The 21048-nt window shown below is 49.0% G+C and overlaps 1 protein-coding gene across 1 annotated transcript in view; it reads right to left on the bottom strand.

The window, feature by feature from the left end:
• Nucleotides 1–1361: 1361 nt before the first annotated feature.
• Nucleotides 1362–21048, bottom strand: part of Pcnx2 (pecanex 2) — a 158332-nt gene continuing 138645 nt past the window's right edge. Inside the window, exons 27-34 of the mRNA XM_051201422.1 lie at nucleotides 20682–20915; nucleotides 17625–17746; nucleotides 11011–11155; nucleotides 9477–9707; nucleotides 8678–8952; nucleotides 7396–7583; nucleotides 3307–3755; nucleotides 1362–2173 (exon numbers count right to left, since the gene is read on the bottom strand). Of these exons, the coding sequence (XP_051057379.1) occupies nucleotides 2000–2173; nucleotides 3307–3755; nucleotides 7396–7583; nucleotides 8678–8952; nucleotides 9477–9707; nucleotides 11011–11155; nucleotides 17625–17746; nucleotides 20682–20915 (1818 nt within the window). The 3' untranslated portion in view covers nucleotides 1362–1999. The remainder of the gene's footprint in view (nucleotides 2174–3306; nucleotides 3756–7395; nucleotides 7584–8677; nucleotides 8953–9476; nucleotides 9708–11010; nucleotides 11156–17624; nucleotides 17747–20681; nucleotides 20916–21048) is intronic.

Genomic DNA, 21048 nt, shown 5'->3' with positions numbered 1-21048 from the left:
TGAAGGTCATCCTTGGCTACGTAGCAAGCCTGAGGTCTGCTGGGCTGCATGAGACCCTATTTCCCATCCTTCCCCACATTATAAACAAAAACCTAGGATCATAATCTTAGTATTCTTCAACAGCTTCAAGGAATCTTTCCTTGGTGGGGTTGGTGTACATGTCCACTTCTCAGCTTGTGCACCCAGTGCCTGTATTCCTCCATGGGCAGGAGCCTGTACAGGACACCGTTCATGAGCCTGTCTAGATACGTGAGCCTGGTACTCACTTCTTGCAGTCATTCCGTGCCAGCTGGGTTTCTGTCCCTCAGAGAACTTCCTTTTTGTGGATGCCAAGCAGCAGCCAGCTGTGCTTCCAGGCACACGTTGTTTCTCACCAATTACAAGTAGAAGCTGCACCTCCAGCTCAGAGCTAACCAGAATGTTGGCAACTGATTCAAGGGAATTCTTGAAGGGGCTAGCCAGGTTTGCTTTAACCTGAGAACAGCCACAGGTTACACAAGCTTCTCAGATACACAGCTGCAAAGAACCCAAAACCACTGTTTCTAGAGGTTTTCAAGGGATGCCCTGTCTCTGTTGATAGACACCACCTACTGCCATTAATTGCTAATTCTTTCTTGTGCCTATGTATGTACTCATGCTTGTTGGTGTCAACAGGCCTCGGTGCATATGTGGTCACAGGGCAGCCTCTGCTGTCAGTCTCCTACCCCAAGATGGTGTGTTGATTGGCCATGCTAATGCTTAAGAAATAGGAGATGATAGAGACATTGCTCAAAAGAGTGCTTGCCTGGAAAGCATGAGAGCCTGAGTTTGGTCCCAAGGGAGTGACACACCCTTGTAATCTGGCACTGCAGAGGACACATGGGTGACTCACTGGCCATCTTGGCCTGATCTGTAAGCACCAGGATAGCAAGAGGCTCTGCCTCAATGACTAAGGGAGGAAGCCCCTGTGGGATGATATATGAGGTTATCCTCAGGCCTCTACATACATACATACATACATACATACATACATACATACATACATACATACACACACTGAGAGAGAGAGAGAAAGAGAGAGAGAGACTCCATTACTACCTCCTTCCTAGTGAGTGGTGAGGGACTGCCGTATCCACCCTTTGCAGCTCCCATCTTAGATGCTTTGGAGACTAGATTTTGCCTAAACCGAGAACTTACTTCTTTTCCCCACTGCCATTCTAGAAGGCAAAGCCAGTGAGTGATACCCACCTCTTTTCAGCAGGAGTTTGTGCCTCTGCTCTTTCCATGTTTAAGTATCTGAGATAAGATTTGCCTCCCTCTCCACAAAAGTCTTTCACAGAGTGAAGAAGATGTTTAGGAAGGACAGCAGACACACACAGCCATAACTGTAAACATTTTAATTCCTAAAACAAAGGGTGTGCAAATGTGCTCATGTACAGTAGAGCTTTCTCAGCTTGGAAGACGAGCATGCATTCCTGGGAAGCACGCAGGGGTCCTGAGTGGCCCTGAACTTGAGGGAGGAGCATATTGCCTCTAAACTCTCACCCTGGACCAATGCACCATCAGGCTGTTGCTAGTGACTTGCACTTCCAGCTGTGCAAAGGTTATAAAGAATGAGGCTCTTTCCAGTTGGGCTTAACCTGAATGACTATGGCCTGCTGATGGCCTCAGGAGCTGTGACTCAGTGCTCTCTCACGGTGGCAATAATGTGTAAAATGCCAATAATTTAGCATGCAGCTGTTCTAATGTTACCAGGACAGGAAGGAGCCAGTCATGGGCTCTACTCATTCTAGTTGTTTTAAGATATAACATGGCTTTTGTGAGAAATGTCTAACTCTTGTGCAGTGCTTGCGGGAGGAGGTGCAATGTCTTCTCCCGACCCCCACTATGTGAGAGTGTTTTCAAGAACCTGAGATAGAGTTAAATTGTTTTCTAGAATAGCTCTTCTTTTCCCCCAGGAAGAACCATGTGGTTTTAGAGCAGGGAGAGTCCCCATCTCTGCAACCAGGCATGTGTTCCACTATTGCTCATCGGAGGCACTCTGCTGGGAAGCTGTGTCATCCAGGCCCATGTCCTCCTGGCTTGCTCTCCGGCACAGCACCCCCAGGGTCTCTGCCACAGCCCCTGTCAGCCGTCGACCTTGAAGCTGCCCTTGCTCTGGGGTATCAGTGGGTTCACATGGCTCAGAGAAGTGCTTCAAAAAGGAAAGAAACAGTGACAGATTAGCCTATGCTCACTGCCTGAGTGTCCCAAGTCACCCCACCTATCACCCTGACATCAGAGGAGGGAGGCCAGGGTGGCTGCATGCTTTGAAGGTGGGCTGTTAAGCAGGACAGGACTGATAGGCAGCCTCTGAGGTTGAGATGTACCACCAAGCTGCATGTCTAAATGGCTTTGCTCTGGAGGACTAGACATACCAATCCAAAGGGAGCCCCAGGGAGTGGCTCCATGCATGCCAGCCTGCCACCCATAGAGCCCTTGTCAATCATCTCCACCCACCAAGCTCTGGTGCTGATACTGCTACTGCAGGTTCAACCTAGCAGTGTTATGCAAGAGCCTTTGAATTCTGGATGCTCAGAGTCCTAAAGACATATTATTCTTGCTAGAGACAGAAAAGGAAAATTTGACAGAACCCTTGAAGTATGCCCAGAGAGTAAGTTTTAGACAGATGGGATGAGAAAGGAATGACAGTTTGTGTCCTTTTATTGAAAGAGAAAACAAAAAGTGATTAAGTGGTGAATTTACTCCTAGAGTCACCAGTATCTTCCCTTTGGCTAGGAAACATGAATCTGCCTGAACTTTGCCTTAACTCATTTTTTTTTTTTTTCCTTTCCTAACAGAGGGCATAAGAGAATTTCTGTCAACCTTTCTTTCTCACGAATGAATCCTAGCTGGTCATCTAGTGTTGGTAGCATGAATCCTGAGCAAATAGCGTTTTATTTGATAGACTCTTTTAAAATTCTGTTTCTGGGAAGGAACCACTGGGAATGGTTGGTCACCTTTAAAACTGGGAGTCCATGACAATTTAACTCCAGTGTCTACTCTTGTCCTCTCTTCTCCCTCAGGCCAGAGTGGCACAATTGGGAAGAAAGGAGTCCTGCTTCCATAGAGTGGATGAGGGGAGACTTCTCCCCATTCCCCCATTCACAGAAGTAATTATGTTGGAATACCGTACTAACACCTGTGGGGCTTGTGACCCAAAGGCTGGGGATGCTCTTTTGTTTGCTACAGAGCAACCTACCCTAGAAGAAAGCAAAAGTATTTTACAGGTGGGTGAGAGCCCTGGGCCCTGTGATGCCCTCCCGCCCATTCAGGGGCAGTCCTTACCCTAGTAGCATGGCCAGCAGCCCTAGCAGAAGGGCCCATCACAATATTGACACTGCTAGATGACTGGGTGTCACTGGTGTTGCCTCCCTCGGCAGCAGAGAGTCCAGATATGACAAGTGCACTGGAGAAGCTCCTTTTGCCAAAGAGGAAGCTGAGAGTGGAGCTGGTTGAAGAGCCCAGGCTAGACCGAATGAGTGCCTCGGCCCGCTCTCGGACACTCAGGTGACCTGTGGTGGTGACAGGAGGTGGCTGGGAGTGCAGGGAAGCAGCCGAGGTGTGCAAGGAAAGCCGGCTGCCTGAGGGTCTCTGGGCTAGCTCGTGCACAGAGCTGGAAGTCTGAAGGAAGGTTTGATGGCTCTCTAGGATGGGTCCCGAGGAGCTCAGAGGAGGTGGCCTCTGGCTTATTGCTGAGTGTGCCTGGACAGACTGGCTTCTTCCCTTTCTTCTGCCTGTGAGAGAGAGCAGAACACCTAGTCAAGCCCTGGAAGAAGTACTTCATAAATTTGGGGGCAGGGTTGGCCCCTTTTTTATGATCCATCAGTGAGGGCAACAATTGAACCAATCCCTCCTAAGAGCCTTGGGATGGTTGGATTACCTCCTATATGCCACTTTCCGTGACTGAGTTTCATTCTGTGCCTCATAAATGTGGACCAGTTAAGAAATAAAACATTTTTAGACCCTAAAAAACAGAATATTATTGCCATAGGTGGCCAGGTATACCAATATCTGTGTGGTGTGTGGGTATCTGTTCTGCCCGTGCCCAAGAAAGCCAAGTCCATCCAGAGAGACTGGAACAAGGTGGAAGCTGGCCATACAAGCCTGGCCTCTCATTGACATCACTTTGGACACAGTGATGATAGTGTGCTCATTCCCAAAGGGTGTTCATGGGTTTCCTCTATAGGTTGTGAAAATAGGAGTCTCAGCTTGAGGCGCCTCATAGGGTGCTCAGAACTGGTGCTGGCTTCTCTGGCCTGAGTAACCTGGAGCCTCTCTGTCTTGAGCATGGGAATGGCCTTAGGCCTGAAGGTCCCTATTGAGAAGACAGTGGGGTGGGGAAGACCCCAAGGAATCAACATTATAAGCAAGGGTCATGACTTGTTCATTTGGAATCTAGAAAGGCCAAATTTCTGTGATTTCTAAAGCTGATCTCTGTCCAAAATCCTCCATACCCATCCACCCACAAGTCAGGATCTCCACCTAGGTAGGGCCTACTGTCGATACCAAGAACAACAGGAAGGATGCCTACAGAGCATCAAAAGAGAGCTAGCTACAGTGTCCATGAAAGACAAGGAACTGCTCCACTTCTGAAGTCCAGCCATTGTGTGTGTGTGTGCTCGTGCATGTTCACATATGTGTGCCTCTGTGTGTGGAGGCTGACATTAGGTGCCATCCTCTGTCGTTCTCTATTCTAGTGTTTTGAGCATGGTCTCTCGATAAACCTGGAACCGCAAATTAAGCAGAGAATCCCAGGGATCTTTTTCTTTACCCCACTCGCATGCAGTGTGTGGTGCTGGGATATGGACTGCCATTGCTCTCAGCTTTTACATGGGTGCTGAGGATCTGAACTCAGGTCTCCAGGCATATGAAGCAAGCATTGCACAGACTGAGCCGTCTCCTCAATTATACCTCAGACAGTCTTTCAGTTCTCTGTTGCTCCTTTTTTCTTTTTCAATTTTAATTTTACAAATTAAACAGCACCAAAGCAAGCAAGAAAGCTGTGTTAAAAATCATCTGTGCTCAGACTCATTATTTTACAATTAACTTAATTTTCCAATGACTACATTATCAAATCATGAGCATTTCTAGGGAAAACCTTCAGACCTGAATGGAAACATAACATAAATTATGCTCCTTGGTTCATTATTTTTTCTTTGTCTTTGGTCATTAGCTTGAAGCTTGTGGTGAGAGCCCTTAGTGATATAAGACAGTAACCCTTCTCTCTGGTGTGGGATTCAGACTAGTGATGGGTTTCTGTCCACTTGTGGTAAGTAGGTCACCAGGCTCACTGCTAGACCAACTCTGCTTGGCTGTGGCATTTACTGTTTAATGCGACGAGATGACTATGGGTTGTTGGGAACTTTGTGAGGTTGGCATATGAAGCTCCTAGAAGTGAGTGTGAGTGTGAAATACCCAGCAAGCCAGCAGTGGCTGTTCAGTGTGGTAGCCTGGGGGGGGGGGGGTGTGCTGTTTAGTAGGATTCTGACCAGACACCAGTCCTTGGGGATTCAGGCAAAGGATCAGAACCAGAATGAATGATGGGAACCAAGGCAAGGAGTAAAGACATGGTGGGGCAGTCGGGGTGGGGGGAGCTCAGTTATGGCAGGTAAGTCTGTCAGTCAGGAGTGGTACAAGGTCCTGCTAGTATTGTACATTCACTACTGCTGAGTGAGTCCTTCTGCCTTGCCCTTCCCAGAGGCAGGTCCCACCCTTGAGTGGCCTCATGCCTAGCTATCACATGACAACCAGCACTTGCAGTTTTAATGAGGCCCCCCCCCCAGGTCATGTGTGGCACTGTTTTAGGGGACTGTGAAACCTTTGGGTGGCAGTGCCTCCCTGGAAGAAGTGTGTCATTTGTAGTCCATCCATGCCTCCCTCTGAGCACAGTCCCCTACTGTGATGACCAAATGCGGAATCCCATCTGCAGACTGAGCCTGTGTCAGCCGCCATGCCATTCCCACCATAATGGACTCTATCCCTAGAGTCAGTCACCCAGGCTGCTCTGTGAAGATCATGAACTTGTGACGTGGAGGGTGACAGAAGTTTCAGGAGGGTGACAGGAAGACCAAAGAGAACCATAGCCAGCAGCTCTTCTTTCTTTGAATGGGGGGGGGCAATGTCTCCTCTCTTCCTTCTTCTCACAGTCTGCTGGGCATGGGCTCAGGTTCTGCTTGGGTGTCTTGCTCAGCTGCGGTGCCTACTTCCTTTTGGCACATCATTTTGTTATCTTGGCTATCTACCATGCTCCTGTCCCTGTTCCTGCCCGTAGTGGGGAAGGGGCTGCCTCGGAGGGAATAAAGTGTCAGTTCTACCCACCAGAAGGAAGATCACTGGCAAGTGGGCCTCTTGCCAGCCAGAGGACAGGACAAGGCTGTGGCTGGTGGGGATGTAGCCAGAAGTACAGATGGAAGGCTGGGAGTGTGCAGGTGTCCTGGGGTTCAATGCTCTCAAGGCTAGGACAGAGTAGCAGCTGACATGAATCCACGGTGGGTAGGAACAGAACTGTCCTTCCTCATCTGAATGACAAGTTGGCTGTTCACTAACTGGGTACCTTGGGACAATGACCTGCCTTTTCTGTGCCCCTGTTTCCTCATCTTGGAAGGGAAGACAAAGCATCCCCAAGGGCCTAATGGAGAGTGTAAGGGAACTTATGTGAGTACTGCCTTTGTGTGGTATCCCAAGAGTGGCACTGTGCAAACAGCCTCTGCAGCAAGGGTGTGGTGGCCACATGGGATACAGAATGAGTGAGAAGCTAGGTCAGGGCTAGGAGACCCTCACCCAGGACTGATTAAGTTCAAGGGTTGGGAGCCCAGGCTCTCAGGTAGTTTGCCAGCCATGTTCCTTCACTTAGAAGTTCAGAGCTGGGCTGGACTTAGTAGAAGCAATAATGAAAAATCAAGGCCTGGTTTAGCTTTTCAAATATATTGCACCAACACGGTTCCTCCGCGTTCCTGCACCTCTCACCTGTGGGTCTGGTGGTTAGTGGCAGGGCCCCCACTGCCATAGCCCAGATCTTGAACAAAGCATGGCATCCCCATCCCCACCTTGCTCTGGGCATTCTCAGGAGGTAGGCACTGCCCTCCTAACCCCTCTGGTGCAGAGCTGCCGGGGAAGCATGTGCAGGGGTGCTTTCTAAATGTTCTTAGATGCTGAATAAAGAGAAGCTGAGGGCAAAGGATGAAAACACCCAACATAATGGACACATGGATAAAGAATGACCAAAGCCAGACCCAGCCAGCCGGAGGGCATGAGGAGTGCATCTCTTCCAGCAACCACAGCCACTATCCCTAAGCTTCCTTGATTGAAACCAAGAGGCTCTGGAGCCTGGAAAATACACTCTATGATGTTGTATCTATGACCCTGGGCACTCACCTGCTCTATGACCCCCTCCACAGGGTGAGGCCCATTGCTGGGTGCCTCCTTTCCTGGGTTGTTCTGTGCTGCTGTCCCGGCTTTCTCCACTAGGGGCATTACTGCCAACTGCTGATGGTACCACTCCGCCATCTACATCTTCAATGTTGCCACCACTTCTCTGGCCCACACTGCAGTCTTTTCTCATTCTGTGGGAGGCACAGGAGCTTCAGGGTCTCACCAACACATCTCTCATATAGTCACATGCCACACAGTGGCATCAGTTGAAGATAGTGATCTCAAAAGATTGTGTCATCAAGTGATGTGTGTAGCTCTGATGCTGCAGATTGGATCCCCATTGTAAGTGCCACTTAACTTACACTGCTGATCCCCAACACTAGCCATAAATGAACTGGGTGGAAGGGCAAGCTCTCCAGGGGGACAGCACCCCTCCCTGGAGTACAAGTGAGAAAGGAGCTCAGTGTCCAACAAATAGGCACACCAAGATGAAGACACATCTGTCTGAACCTCCCACGAGAGCCCACTGGGAGTGCTCCCATACTCAGTGCACCTTGGAATGCCCCCAGCAACCAGGGGCTCATTGCTGCATGAGGAAGAAGACAGTGCTGAGTGACAGGTCTGAAGTTTCAGGCCTGGTTCTCTCCAGCAGCCAATGAAAGCTGGGGAGACGGCTCAGTCAGTCAAGCTTGCTGTGCAGTGCAGGCCTGAGGACCTGAGCACAGCTTTCGGAACCCAGGTAGAAAAGTGGGGTACCGTGGTGTGCACGTGTAATCCCAGTGCTGGGGGGGGGTGGAGGCAGGCAGGTCCCTGGAGCTCCCTGGCTGGCCAGTCTAGCCTAACTGGTGGGTTCAGGGCCAATGAGAGACCTTGTCTTAGAAAAAGAAATGCTGGCCAGATGGAAAGAAGGGACTCCACAAAGTTGTCCTCTCAGTTCCACGAGTGTGGGTATGCCTCAACACACACACACACACACACACACACAACATTTAAAAAATAAAAGTACTCACCACTCCTCAGACCAGTTACAGGGCAGACACAACTGAGCCTGAGAGTGGGAAAATTGGCACTGTGTATGTGTCATTCTCCATTGAGTCACTCTGAGGACACTTGTTGGACACATGACCCATTCATTGAGGGTCTATTGGATCAATTGGGCACAGCAGGTTGACTCATATAGGACAACAGTGACCATCATCATCATGCCACCCGAAGCTCCAGAGAGCTCAGCTCCACAAACTCCTCCTCCCAGGTGCCCAGGCAAAGGCCTCTGGGAAATCCTTACCTCAACCACCTGGTCTGGAACCACGTCCTCATACGGTTCAGTGTGACAGGCCCACCCCAGACACTCTGCAGCTGCTTGTGAGTGCCCAGGTAGGATGTGGTCAATGGGGAGACATACATCGGGTACCCTAGAGGCTGGTCACAGGAGGAGTTGATGAGATTGCGCAGGACTTGTTTATTGTTCTGGATGCTTCCACGCTCTGGGTTGCGGTTGCGCAGGAAGATGAGCTCCTGTTGCTGCCCTGCCCAGAGTCCTCGTACGCACTCCTTATTCACCTGTAAGCAGGGGTGGGAGTTGGGACAAACACAGGGAACACCCAGCTGTCAGTTTGGGTTTAACCCATGGAGGGTGGATGTGGTTCTGGGGCAGGGAGTCTGGGATATAACAATTTGGTCTAAGGCCCTAGTCTCAGTCCTAACATGATGTCATATTTATGGGGGGGAACTTAAGGAAAATCAAAAGGAAGATTTTTCTTTTAGCCCTATGCAAAGATGGGTCATCCAGAAGAGGACCCTTTTACTCAGGACAAGGTAAAGTCTGCAACTTTAAAATAGACAAGGGCAGTTTGCAGCCGCATGTCCTAAATCATAAATTACTTAAAACATTAAGATACTTCAAAACAGAACAAAATGAAAACCTATTGTGAATTTGGTGGATCCTTCCCACGTACTGGTTCTCTGAGGACAAGTGGACTGTGACTTTCAGGTTGCAGCTCTGGCCCACCTCTGTCTGCTGGCCAGCAGTCATCTGACTCGGGGACCAGTTGGGCCCTGGTTGAAGACAATGGCATGTAGCCTACCTTGATGACCTTGAAGCTCAGGAAACCCCTGTGGAGCATGATGACCTTGTATTCGTCAGCACCCTCATCCACCACGTGCCTCAGGGTCAGCAACTCCTCCTTGTTGGACAGCACTGCACCTCTCCAGGCCGGGTCTCCCTCGTGGCAGATCACCACTTTCTTCTCAAAGGACCGGATGGCCTCATAGAGTATGGCTGGGTCTTCATACTCATCGGGGCAGGTGAACTGGTCCTGGTGGGGAGAGCCCAGGTGGGCTCAGTGAGGCCAGAGCTGCTGGTTCTGGGCAAGGGCAGAGGCAGACTTGCAGTGGCCTCAAGGGCCACATGCTCTCCTCACCCCTCCATGTCCCCACCCCATTCCTGAATCCTAAGCTGGGCACAGAAGGCATCATTGTCCCTAACCAGATGGAGCATTCCTAGGAAAGAGCTGCATATCTCAGGCCCCTGTGACATTTAAGTCAACCCTCCTTTTCCTAGGGAACCTCCTCCTAAATGCTCCTGGGGGAAGATGGCCATTAGTGGCCATTAGCCAATGTCAAGTTTACTCAAACAACTCTACTATTTCCACAGCTAAGTACTGATAATTTCTTGGGTTCTCCAGAAAAGAGGTACCAGGCTTTGTGTTTTTGTTGTTATTTATTTGGTTTTGGTTTTGATTCTTCGAGACAGGGTTTCTCTGTATAACAGTCCTGGCTATTCTAGAACTTGCTTTGTAGACCAGGCTGGCCTGAAACAGAGATCCACCTGCCTTTGCCTCCCCAGTACTAGGATTAAAGGCTTGTGCCACCACCAGCTCAAAGACTATATTTTTATTAATTCATCTTTTTGGCGGTTTTTTGTTTGTTTGTTTGTTTTTTGTTTTGTTTTGAGACAAGATCCCCCAAGGTCTCATTCTGCAGCTAAGGTTGATATAGAATAATTAATCACTTTAATTGTTATTTGAGCATGTAATAACCATCAGAAAGAGATGAGGACTGTGTTATTGACTATATCCTTCTATATGTACAATGTATATGATTGAACACCTATAGGCCAGAAGGCAACCTTAGGTGTCCTCCTTGGTGGCTATCCACATTTTTGGTTGTTGTTTCGAGATAGGGTCTTTCACTAATCCTACTGGCTAGATTGGCTGGCTAGTGGTCCCCAAAGAACTTCTTGTTTTTGTAAGAAAACTAACACACCTAGATTTTCTACCTGGGTTCTGTGGTTCAAAACCCTATCCTCACTCTTGCACAGCGAGCACATTACTGATGGAGGCCTCGTCCTGGTCCATATTATTTACTTTTCTCCTCACTGTAATACAGTGTTGGTGCAAACTACCTACAGGGGAAGTTCTCTTTTCCAGCCCATAGTGTAGGAGGATTTACGCCATACTCCTTGGCTGAGTTGCTTCTAGGCCAGTGAGGAGGCAGATCATGAAGTGGGGCTCCCTGGGAGGAGGTTGCTCACCTCACAGTGGGCAGGAAGAAGATGTGAGGGGGCAGACTCTTTCCCATGGTTTCAGATTAATCCTTCTTTCAGAAGTGGCTTCTTACCTGGTGCAGTTTCAGGGACATCCGGATGGCTGGAACGACAACTTTGTGCAGCAGGTCCATGTCGGCAAATACCCACTCGTCTCGAGATGTGACCCGGAAGTCACCTTTGAAGAGAGCATGCAGCCCGTACAGAAATGAATCCAGGCTGCAAAACACAGTCACATCACTGTGGGCTCACTCTGCACAGTGCCTGTGATCCCTTCATCCCCACCAGCATCTGCAGCTCCTGGTTGCAGAATTGTCTTCCTGGGGCTCGGGAGAAGGCTAGGTTGGTATACACAAGCATGAGTACCTGAGTTCCCAGTACCCCATAAAAAAAAGCCATGTGTGTTGATATATGCTGGTAATTCCAGTGCTAAGGAGGCAGAGGTAGGGTTGGTCCCTGGTTCTAGTAGATCACCCAATGTAGCTTAGCCAGTGAACTCCAGACCAATGAAAGATGCTGTCTCAAGTAACATAGATGATATCTGAGTTACAAGACATGTGTGCACATACACACAAACACACCTATTATCTTCCTGTATCTTACACTGACCCAGCATGGGAAGGAAGATGACTCTGGACTCTATCCAGAACTCCTTGTGCCCAGCCCTACAGCTAAGTGTGAGTATGCTGGTGCCTTGGTGTAAGGTCATCTCCCATCACAGTAGGAACCAGTGACATGATCTATGCTAGCTTGGAACAGGCCAAACACAAACACCAGAAAGCAAGGGCAGCAGGCTCACCCAGCCACACTGGCTCTGCCACACATACCTCCCCTCACCAGCCTCTTACATCTCTTCTTTCAGGGCTCTGTTAATCATAGAAGAAATTGAGTTCTACTGTTATGATAAAGCACAAGGGGAACCTTGCATGGGGGACCTTGGCGGATTCCATGGCAGGAGAGGATGACCCAGGCAGAGGGACAAACATGCCAGGCAGACAGAGCTTAAGTGGGAAGTTTTATTAGAAAGTGGAGGAAAGAGGGGAGGAAAGAGAAAAGAGGTAAAGAGACACAGAGACAGAGAGAGGACAGAAGAGAAGAGGGAGACAGGAAAGGTCCTGTCTGCCCCAGGGAAACAGTGGGAAAGGAAGGAGCTGGAAAGAAGGAAGAGGGAAAAGACAGCTGGAAAAGAGAATGTAAGTGGGTGGGGTGTTTCTTTTAAAGGGGTCCTTTGTGTCTGTGTGCAGACTACACAATCATGGAACCCTGGGCTGACCAGAGTACTGCCTGAGTGCATTCTGAGTACATTCTGCTATGTGACAGAGGCAGCCAGCATAGTGCCTGAGTCCTTGTATCTACTACAACATATAGAGAGGAAAAAATAACCAAATGTCACAAACATGGATTTTGAGATTTTTAGAGCACAGCTGTTCCCTCTGCCACCCTTTCTTCACAACTAGGGAAAATCAGGGTGGTGAAGATCAAGGTCAGTTGCTAATGCTCTGCCAGGGTTGTTCAGGTTTTCACACTGTCTTAGTTAGGGTCTCTATTGCTGTGAAAAGACATCATGACCACAACAACTCTTATAAAGGAAAGACATTTAGTTGGGGCTAGCTTACAGTTTCAGAGGTTTAGTTCATTATCATCTCTGTGGGATATGGCAGCCAGCATGGAGGCAGACATGGTGCTGGAGAGGATTTGAGAGTTCTACATCCTGTAAGCAACAGGAAGTAGTCTGTCTGCTGGGCATGGCTTGAGCGAGCATATATGAGCCCTCAAAACCCACCTCCACAGGGACACACTTCCTCCAACAAAGCCACTCCCACTCTAACAAGGCCACACCTCCTAATAGTGCCACTCTCTTTGGGGGACCATTTTCTTTCAAACCACCATACATACCCAGGTTTCCCTACTTTGTTTCATTTCCTGTCTTTCTCACCTGTCATTGACTGTCAAGTGAGTGAAGAACAGGGTGTCACAAAGGGGAAGTCTCTAAGGGCCGGGGCCCTTTTCTGAGTGAATATGAGTGGGCTCAGGAAAACAATGTGTCCTGTATTCTGGGGATAGGTTGGAAAAATATCCTTCTCCCCTCCACCCTTATTTCTTATTGTGCCCTCTAATGCTCCCTGAGATGCAGGGGTGGGGCAAACATGGCAGCCAGCACCTCGGACAGGGCTGGCCTGGGACAGAATGTGCAGGACACACATGGGGAAAGATTTTCAAGGGTTTCAGAGAAGACCTCTGAATCAGTACTGTGTGTCAGAGAGGCACGCCTACTGCTGGCTGTTACAGCACCTTGCGGTGGGATTGATTTCCACCATCCTTGATTTCCACCCTGGACCCCTTTGAGGAAGACTCTGAGGCTTTGGCCTAGAGCAGGCTGTGGGAAACAGGAGCTGCCAAATGGGGCTGCTTGTGTGGCCTGGAGGAAGCTAGAACCTTCTGGAAAGAGATCGAGGAAGTAACCTTTTCCAAAGGGCTATGGGCTTCACAGAGCAAAAGCTCCCAGGGGGCTGAGGGTGGCAGCCAGCTCCTGGGAGGCAGAGGCCATTGGAGCAGAGCAGAACAGAAGAAGGCTGGTACGTTAGAGGCTTCCCTGTGCAAGAGAAGCCTGCCATCTGCTCTCCAGGGAAACACCAGAGGATGCCCTGGTGTTTGAAAGGCACGAACCATAAAAGTGGAGATGAGGTGCTAAGTCATGGGTAGGGTGAGTGCAGGAAGGTGTGGGACACCACACTGCACACTTAAGTGTAAGAGGAAGGGATAGTACCAAGGAAGACCTGAGGGCTCACCAGATTCCCCAGGCAACACACACACACACGCGCGCACACGCACACACACACACGCACACGCACGCACGCACACACACGCACACACACGCACACACACATGCACACGCACGCACACACACACATGCACACGCACGCACACACGCACACGCACACGCACGCACACACACACATGCACACGCATGCGCGCACACGCACACGCACACACGCACACACACACGCGCACACGCACATGCACGCACACACACACACGCACACACACACACGCACATGCACGCACGAGCCTCAGCCTGCTGTTTGTTCAGCTATGGGCCATTGCGTCCTCCAGAGCCTAAGACATCCAGGCTCACTCTCATCTCAGACCTTAATTGAGTCTACATCTAGTTGTCGATTCTCTTTTCAGAGAAAACCACACACTGCAGTGCTTACAGGTGTTTTATTAAAGTGACTCCACGTGAACTGGAGCCCAAGTGAGAGTCCCTCCAGACTAGGGAATCACCCCTTGACCCCACACATGGAAGAGTTCGAATGGGAGGTGTTTCATAACTGGCCTTTCCCCACGGAGGGAATGAGGAGGAAGATGGTATCCAGCAAGCAGCCTGGAGGAAAGCAGGGCAGAGGGGGGAGTGAAGAGATTAGAAACCTCTAGAATGCTTGTAGTGCATTTGGATTTGGAGCTCCACTGGGCTTTGTCCTCTTAAGCCTCTATTAAAAAGCCGGTGTGATCATATGCAGTTATGATCCCTGAGCTGGAAGGCAGAGATAGGTGCATCCCTGGGGTTCACTGGGCAGTCAGCCAGCCCAGCCCACAGGGAGAGGCCCAAGCCACCAAAAGTAGTTGTTTCTCAAACAAAAGTGGATGGTGCCTGAAGAATGACAGCTGAAGTTGTTCCCTGCCTTCCACACACATGTCCACTTAACAGGCACATGAATACACACACACATTGACTGGACTGAGGAAGGACAGACTCCCGCCCAGCTGGATCTGGGCTGTCACTGCTGTGAGAGTGGCGTACAGCACAATCAAGGTTGTTTATCCTGGAGACTAAGCCCCATCCAAAGCACAACAAAGAGATAGGCAAGACAGGCTATCTCATCATAGAACCAGGATGCTGGGAATCAAGAGGGGGGTGTTAGGGAGGAAGACAGGGAGGAGGAGAGGAGGAAGGAGGCAGGTAGGGAGGGAGAGAGGAGGGAGGGAGGGAGGAGAGAGGGAGGAGGGAGGGAGGGAGAGAATGGCTGTGTCCAGGCAGGGATAGCAGGAAAGGTACATCTGGCCCTGACCCCACCCCTTCCTGCTACCACTTTGATCATCTTCTTGTCTGACCCACTCAACCATGCCCTTTTCATCATGATGAATTTAAAACCACGAACCAAGACAAATCATTCCTTCTTTGAACTTGCTCTTATAGGCATTCTGATCATAGTGAGAGCAAAAACTAACACAATCCCTGACCACCCCTGGCTTGGCTATTACCTGTGCTCTCTCCATGGTGGCTCTCAATCACCAGGATTGGGCCCTCAGAAGACATCTGTCCATTGTCTGGGGACAATTGTGATGACACAACTGTTGCAGAGACACTGGGTAGAGTCTGGGGTGAAAAATCAACTCACAGAACGGTCACCCAAAGAACCGCTAGAGCTCCAATGTTGAAAACCCCCAGGCTCATTGGGAAATGAGTCTGGCACTGGAGTTGCTGTCATCTAGTACCAAGCAAGGGATCACTGCTTGGAGCCATCAGCTGGGTTTGGACCTTAGGCTTTGGGGAAACAACTTTGCCACGGGGATAATTCTGTAGGACTCATCAAAGTATGACCAGCACAGACTGGCTTGTTACACTGGCAGCCTCCACACTGCTACATCCAGGCTTTGCAAGAGCAGTGAGGCCAGTGAGAGACATTATAAGGCGATTCACCACAGCGCTTTCTGAACTTACTCATCAGCCCTGGGGACACCCAGTGCTCGAGATGTCAGCCTCTGTCACCAACCTCAGATTGGGTAAGAGATCTGCCCCAGGACCCTAGGGAGCTCTCTTCCTGTGTGCCTCATTCCCTCTGGGGCATCCACACACAAGGCATTGGCCTTACTGTCACAGTCACTTCTGTGACACACCAGTTCCCCAAACACAGGGGCCAGATGACCAGTGCCACCTCACAGGCATTTTGACCACAGTGACAAAACAACCAAAACAAGCAAGCAAACAAACAAACAAACAAAAAACCCTCAACACAGCTCCTGAACATAGCTCCTGAGCAGCCTGACTTTGTTTTCATCTGTGTCTTTCCATGGTGGCTCTCAACTATTGCCATCAGGGAACTGTTAGAGCCATTGGGGTCTAAAATAAAAATATTCCCACGGGGGCCTGGCTTGTTCCAGGGCGGTGAAGAACACTCAGAATGCCCTGTTGTTCCTTCAAGGCAGGCGCTTCCCTGGGAGTGAAGGGATGTGGTCCAGAAACTTTACTCCCCATATCCCCCTTGCTCTGCCTCCCAGCACTGAGATCTCAGGCATGCATCATATCACACCCAGGCTTTGAAGTGGGTAAGGGGAGCTGAATTCAGGTCCCCATACTGTGCGAACACTTTATCCCAAGCCATCTCCCCAAACCATATTTTTCACTGACTAGTTGGGAACAATTCCCAATAAATGCTTTTGTCATTCATGTTGTCCAGTGGGCCCAATGGCTGAAGTTGAGGGATGCAGGTGTGTCCTAGTGACCTGGACACTGAGGAGGATGCAGGCTGATAACCATGCAATGGGAAAAGATCCACGTGGGCAGAAGACGACGTGGTGCCACTCTAAAAGGTACAACACTCCTGAGCTCAGACTACAGTTGAGCCATCACACAGCTGATGCCCAGGCAGCTTCTAGCACCACAGCCCGGCATAGGACAGAAGCTAAGCAGCTGGGAGGAAGTGGTAGACAGTGGAGTAGCTCTGGGCTCTTTCCTTCTTCCTTCCTGCATGTTTTCCTCCAGTGCTGGGACTCAAACCAGGGATCTCATACATGCCAGGCAAGTACTTGACTATGAATTCTACCCTCAGCCCCATTTTTTCCTCCTGAGTTTTAAACTCAAATGTTCCCTCATGTACCAGGATTCTGATTTCAGCTGACAACCTAATTTTAATCCTGTAAATCAGGAGCTTGCATACCCCCCTCCACCCCTCCCCTACCTCAGTCTCTGCAGTACTAAGTACCAAAGACGAAGCCACACAATAGCCACTGATGGATAGTGACTGAGGGAGTGGATGTTACTAGTTAGAGCATCTTAGCTGGAAAAGTGGGACAGCAGGGCCCAGGCACAGCTTGTCTGTGACAGATCCTGCTCAGGGGACAGAGGGTGAAAGGGGGCCATGGGGAAGTGCTGGGAATGAACCTTTCCCAGATATCAACTTTGCTAGGCACCAGGCAAACATCCATAAGGAGGCTTGCAACCATTTTATTTGAAGTTGGGGTCTCATGACTCTCCGACTGGCCTTGAACTCACTATGTAGCAGAAGATGACCTTGAACTTCTGACCTCTGCTTCTACCTCCAGAGTATATGAATTATAGGTGTTTATCACCATGCATGGGTTATGCAGTGCTGGGGGTTGAATCCAGGCCTTCAGACATACTAGCTAAGCCTTTCACCTATATTCTCAGCCAACCCCTTATAACCTGGAAGGTTTGGGACCTGGGACCCCTGTGTTCTAACTGCCCCTTTTAATATTTCCAAATGCAACAGTCTAAAGTTTGCAATGACAAGAAACATTTTGCAGACCCAACCTGATTTCCCAAGAAAAGATACATCTGAAAGACTTTTGAGCCAGTTTAGAAAAAAAAAAAAAATGACAGAATCCATCAAACACAAACCCCAGGCACCTGCATAAGCCTAGGATAGCCCAACTGTCTCCCAGGTACCTCATGACCATATTGTGTGCAGCTGTTCCCAGAGCTCGCCTTCCCAGAATGCACAGGGCGAAGGAAAGTGTCACCAGAGGTGAGTCTTCATCACTGTCCACATGGTCCAGGGCCTTGGAGAGCTAAAAGAACAAGGATGAGACCTCAGCTGTTAACCAGGCTCTCATGTGTGTGGCTGAAGCAGACTTGTAGGTGGACACTGTGACTAACCAGCCATCTCTGAAGTCCCCAGAGACGGGAGACTTTTGCTGCCCAAGGCAGTCTCTCATATGGTTGGACATGGAAAGATACGCACGGAGAAAGCGTATTACTTACTTTCTTCAATGCTGTCATGATATTCCCGACCAGAAGCAATTTAAAGAAGAAGAAGGTTATTATTCTGGCCCACAGAAGAGGCACAGTGCACCATGACAGGGAAAGCATGGCAGCAATAGAGGAGAGTGGCTGGTCACGTATGCAGTCAGGAAGTAGAACATGAATAGGACATAGGCCATAAATCCTCAAAGCCTATGTGGCGGTCTGGGTAAGAATGACCCCTATGTGTTATATACTTATCACCAGGGAGTGCTGCTATCTGAGAAAGATTAGGAGGTGTGGCCTTGTTGGGGAAGTAAGTCACTGGAGGTGACTTTGAGGTTTTAAAAGCCTAAGCCAGGCCCAGTTTCTCTCCCTCTGCCTATGGATCAGGGTGTAGAACTCACAGTTCTCTCTCTAGCACCACACCTCCCTGTGTACCACCATGCCCTCCTCAGTGATGGTAATGGACTAAAAGCAAGCCCCCAATCAAATGCCTTCTTTTATAAGGGTTGCCTGGGTCATGGTGTCTCTTCACAGCAATAAAACAGTGACTATGACAGGCTGCCTTAAAGATTCTACAACCTTCCCAAACAATATCATTGAAGGACAGAGCGTTCAAACATGAGCCTATAGGGGAGACAGCCCACATTCAAACCACAATGGGCACTTCCCTAAAGAAAGGTGGCAAAGGTTAGGTTTGATGAGCAAAGTCCCTAGGTCACTAACACGGTCAGATCATGCCCTCTCAAGAATTCCTCTCAAGAATGCCCACCATTTCTGGCTCCTAACATAGAAGCAGACCTGCAGAAAGCCAGGTCAAGTAGGACTTTTCTTTTCTCCCCCAATAATGGCCCTTCTAACAGATCATGAATGCAAAAACTGATGACTAATTAACAGTTAATATGAAGTCAAACTGGGGCCTGGTGGTACACGTCTGCAAGCCCAGCCACCTGGAAGGCTGAGGCAGGAGGATTGCCAGTTCATAGTCTGCTTGAACTATAGAATGTATTAGAGGTCATCCTGGGCAACTTGGCAAGTCCCTGTCTCAAAATATAAAGTAGAAAAGAGGATGAAGCAGACATATAGGTAAATCAATGGTAGATCACCTGATTGGTATGGCAATGCTTAGTTCTGTGGTCTCTCTCTCTCCCTCTCTCCCTCTCCCGTCCCCTCTCTCTCTCTCTCACACACACACCGTCTGATTACTGTAACACGGGATGAAGGAGGCACATCAGGAGTCCTTTTATTTTTTTTCCAGCCCATATCCCATATCCCTAGCTGTGACTGGCTTCCTGACCCCGAGAAGTTAGTGTCGTGGTTCGGTATTTTTTCACCATCTATGTACTGGGTCAGCTGCTAGGATTGTTGCTCTCAACCTCTTTCCTGTACCAACATTCATGGACTCAGCCTTCAGCAAACAAAGTGGATGGACATCCATTCCCTGTTTCCATCACTTCTGTCTGTGATCAGCCATTATTCTGGGTGTCATCTCTAGGAGACTAGCCTTCAGATGTGTGCTCTGGAGTGCTGCCCCGAAGATGATAGTTATCCAAGCATCTGAACTATCTGATCACTGAGCAGATGGCATGTCCATGAGTCAGTGTGCTCAGTAAATCTTCCCGACACCAGCAAAGAAATATGTCACAGGGCAATCTCAAAATTAATAATAAAAAAACACAGTGGCTTGCTATGAAGCCCTGGCTTGCCTAAAACTCACTATGTAGCCTAGAACTAGAGAGTCTTCTGTCTCCGCCTCTCCACTTCTAAGAATATAGACACAAGCCACCATGTCTGACTCAAAATACCATTTTTGAAAATTATATTTTCAGTTATTGGAGTGCGTGCTTCTCAAGCATAAAGACTGGAGTTCAGATCCCAAGACTTCCTGGGAAATGGGGGGCTTCTGTAATCCCAAATCTGGGGAAGGGGAGACAAGGATTCCAGTAGAGTGTTGGCTAATAGATCTGCACAAACTAGTGATCTCAGGGGTCAGAGAAATCCCGTCTCAAAAGTGACATGGAGAGTGATTGAGGGACACACTGACAGTGACCTCTGGCCTCCACATGCATGTGCACACCCACAGGCACCAAATAAAATAAAATTATAACAAAAATTAAATCATTTTCTTCTGTTGTTGGTGCTGGGTATCAAATCCAGGGTCTTGTGCATGTCAGGCAAGCCCTCTGCCACTGAGTCCTCTAAATGCAATTTTATTCAGTTTAATTAATTTATTAGTGTGTGTGCACACACATGCACGCCCATAGGCACACTCTCCACATGACTCTCTTGAGATGGGGTTTCTCACTTAACTTGGAGCTCACTGGTTTGGTGCTAGGCTGCGAGCCAATAAACCCTCAGCAGTCCTCTGTCTCAGCACCACCTCACTAGCACTAGGGTAACTGACAGGGTTCACCCCTTCCCAACACACATACACAAAATACAGTTTTAAATTTTAAACAAGGAAGTTTCCAGTGTCCTGATGCTATTCTAGAGGCTTAAACTGTATTGACCCTGAGCGCCATTTGAAGGGATGGATCCTTTCAAAGCTCTCTGTTATTGAAGACAAAATGTATTATCTCCCAATTACTTGCTCAAGTACTAAACATTTGCTTGCTTCAGTACTAAACATTTATTCAAAAAAAATAAATTTTTCTCACCTCATTTTTTTATTATCTACCTTGTAGTGCAGTAAGAGAGAGGAGGTGAAGGACCCTTGCTTTCTAGGCTTTTACTCAGTGGCTCAGCCAGGTCCCCTCCTACCTCCTGTCTTTTCCCTGCACAGTACTGAATCCACTCCAGGAACACAGTGCAGTAGCTCGCTCGTGTGATCCCCTGGAGACATGGGACGTAATCATCATCGATGTTGACGTTAAACATTGCAAGGTCGCGCTCGATGTGATGCCATTTGGCAAATGGCTGTAGGGACTTCAGCAGGGTTTCATTCTTGACCCATGAGAGGAGTTTGGGGGAAGTGACCATGTAGTATATTATGCTCTGCAGAAAGCAACCAAGACTGTGAGATTTCGTTGCCAGTTGGCAGCCAGGAAAACTTTACTTTTTTGATTTACTTGGTTTCAGAAAGATGGCTCAGAGGCTAAGGGGAGACATATTTGTCTCCATCAAAGAC

Source organism: Phodopus roborovskii, unplaced genomic scaffold (genome assembly GCF_943737965.1).
Source record: "Phodopus roborovskii unplaced genomic scaffold, PHOROB, whole genome shotgun sequence".
NCBI lineage: Eukaryota > Metazoa > Chordata > Mammalia > Rodentia > Cricetidae > Phodopus > Phodopus roborovskii.
The sequence above is the reverse complement of the archived record's forward strand: the minus strand, read 5'-3'. Positions and strand labels throughout refer to the sequence as shown.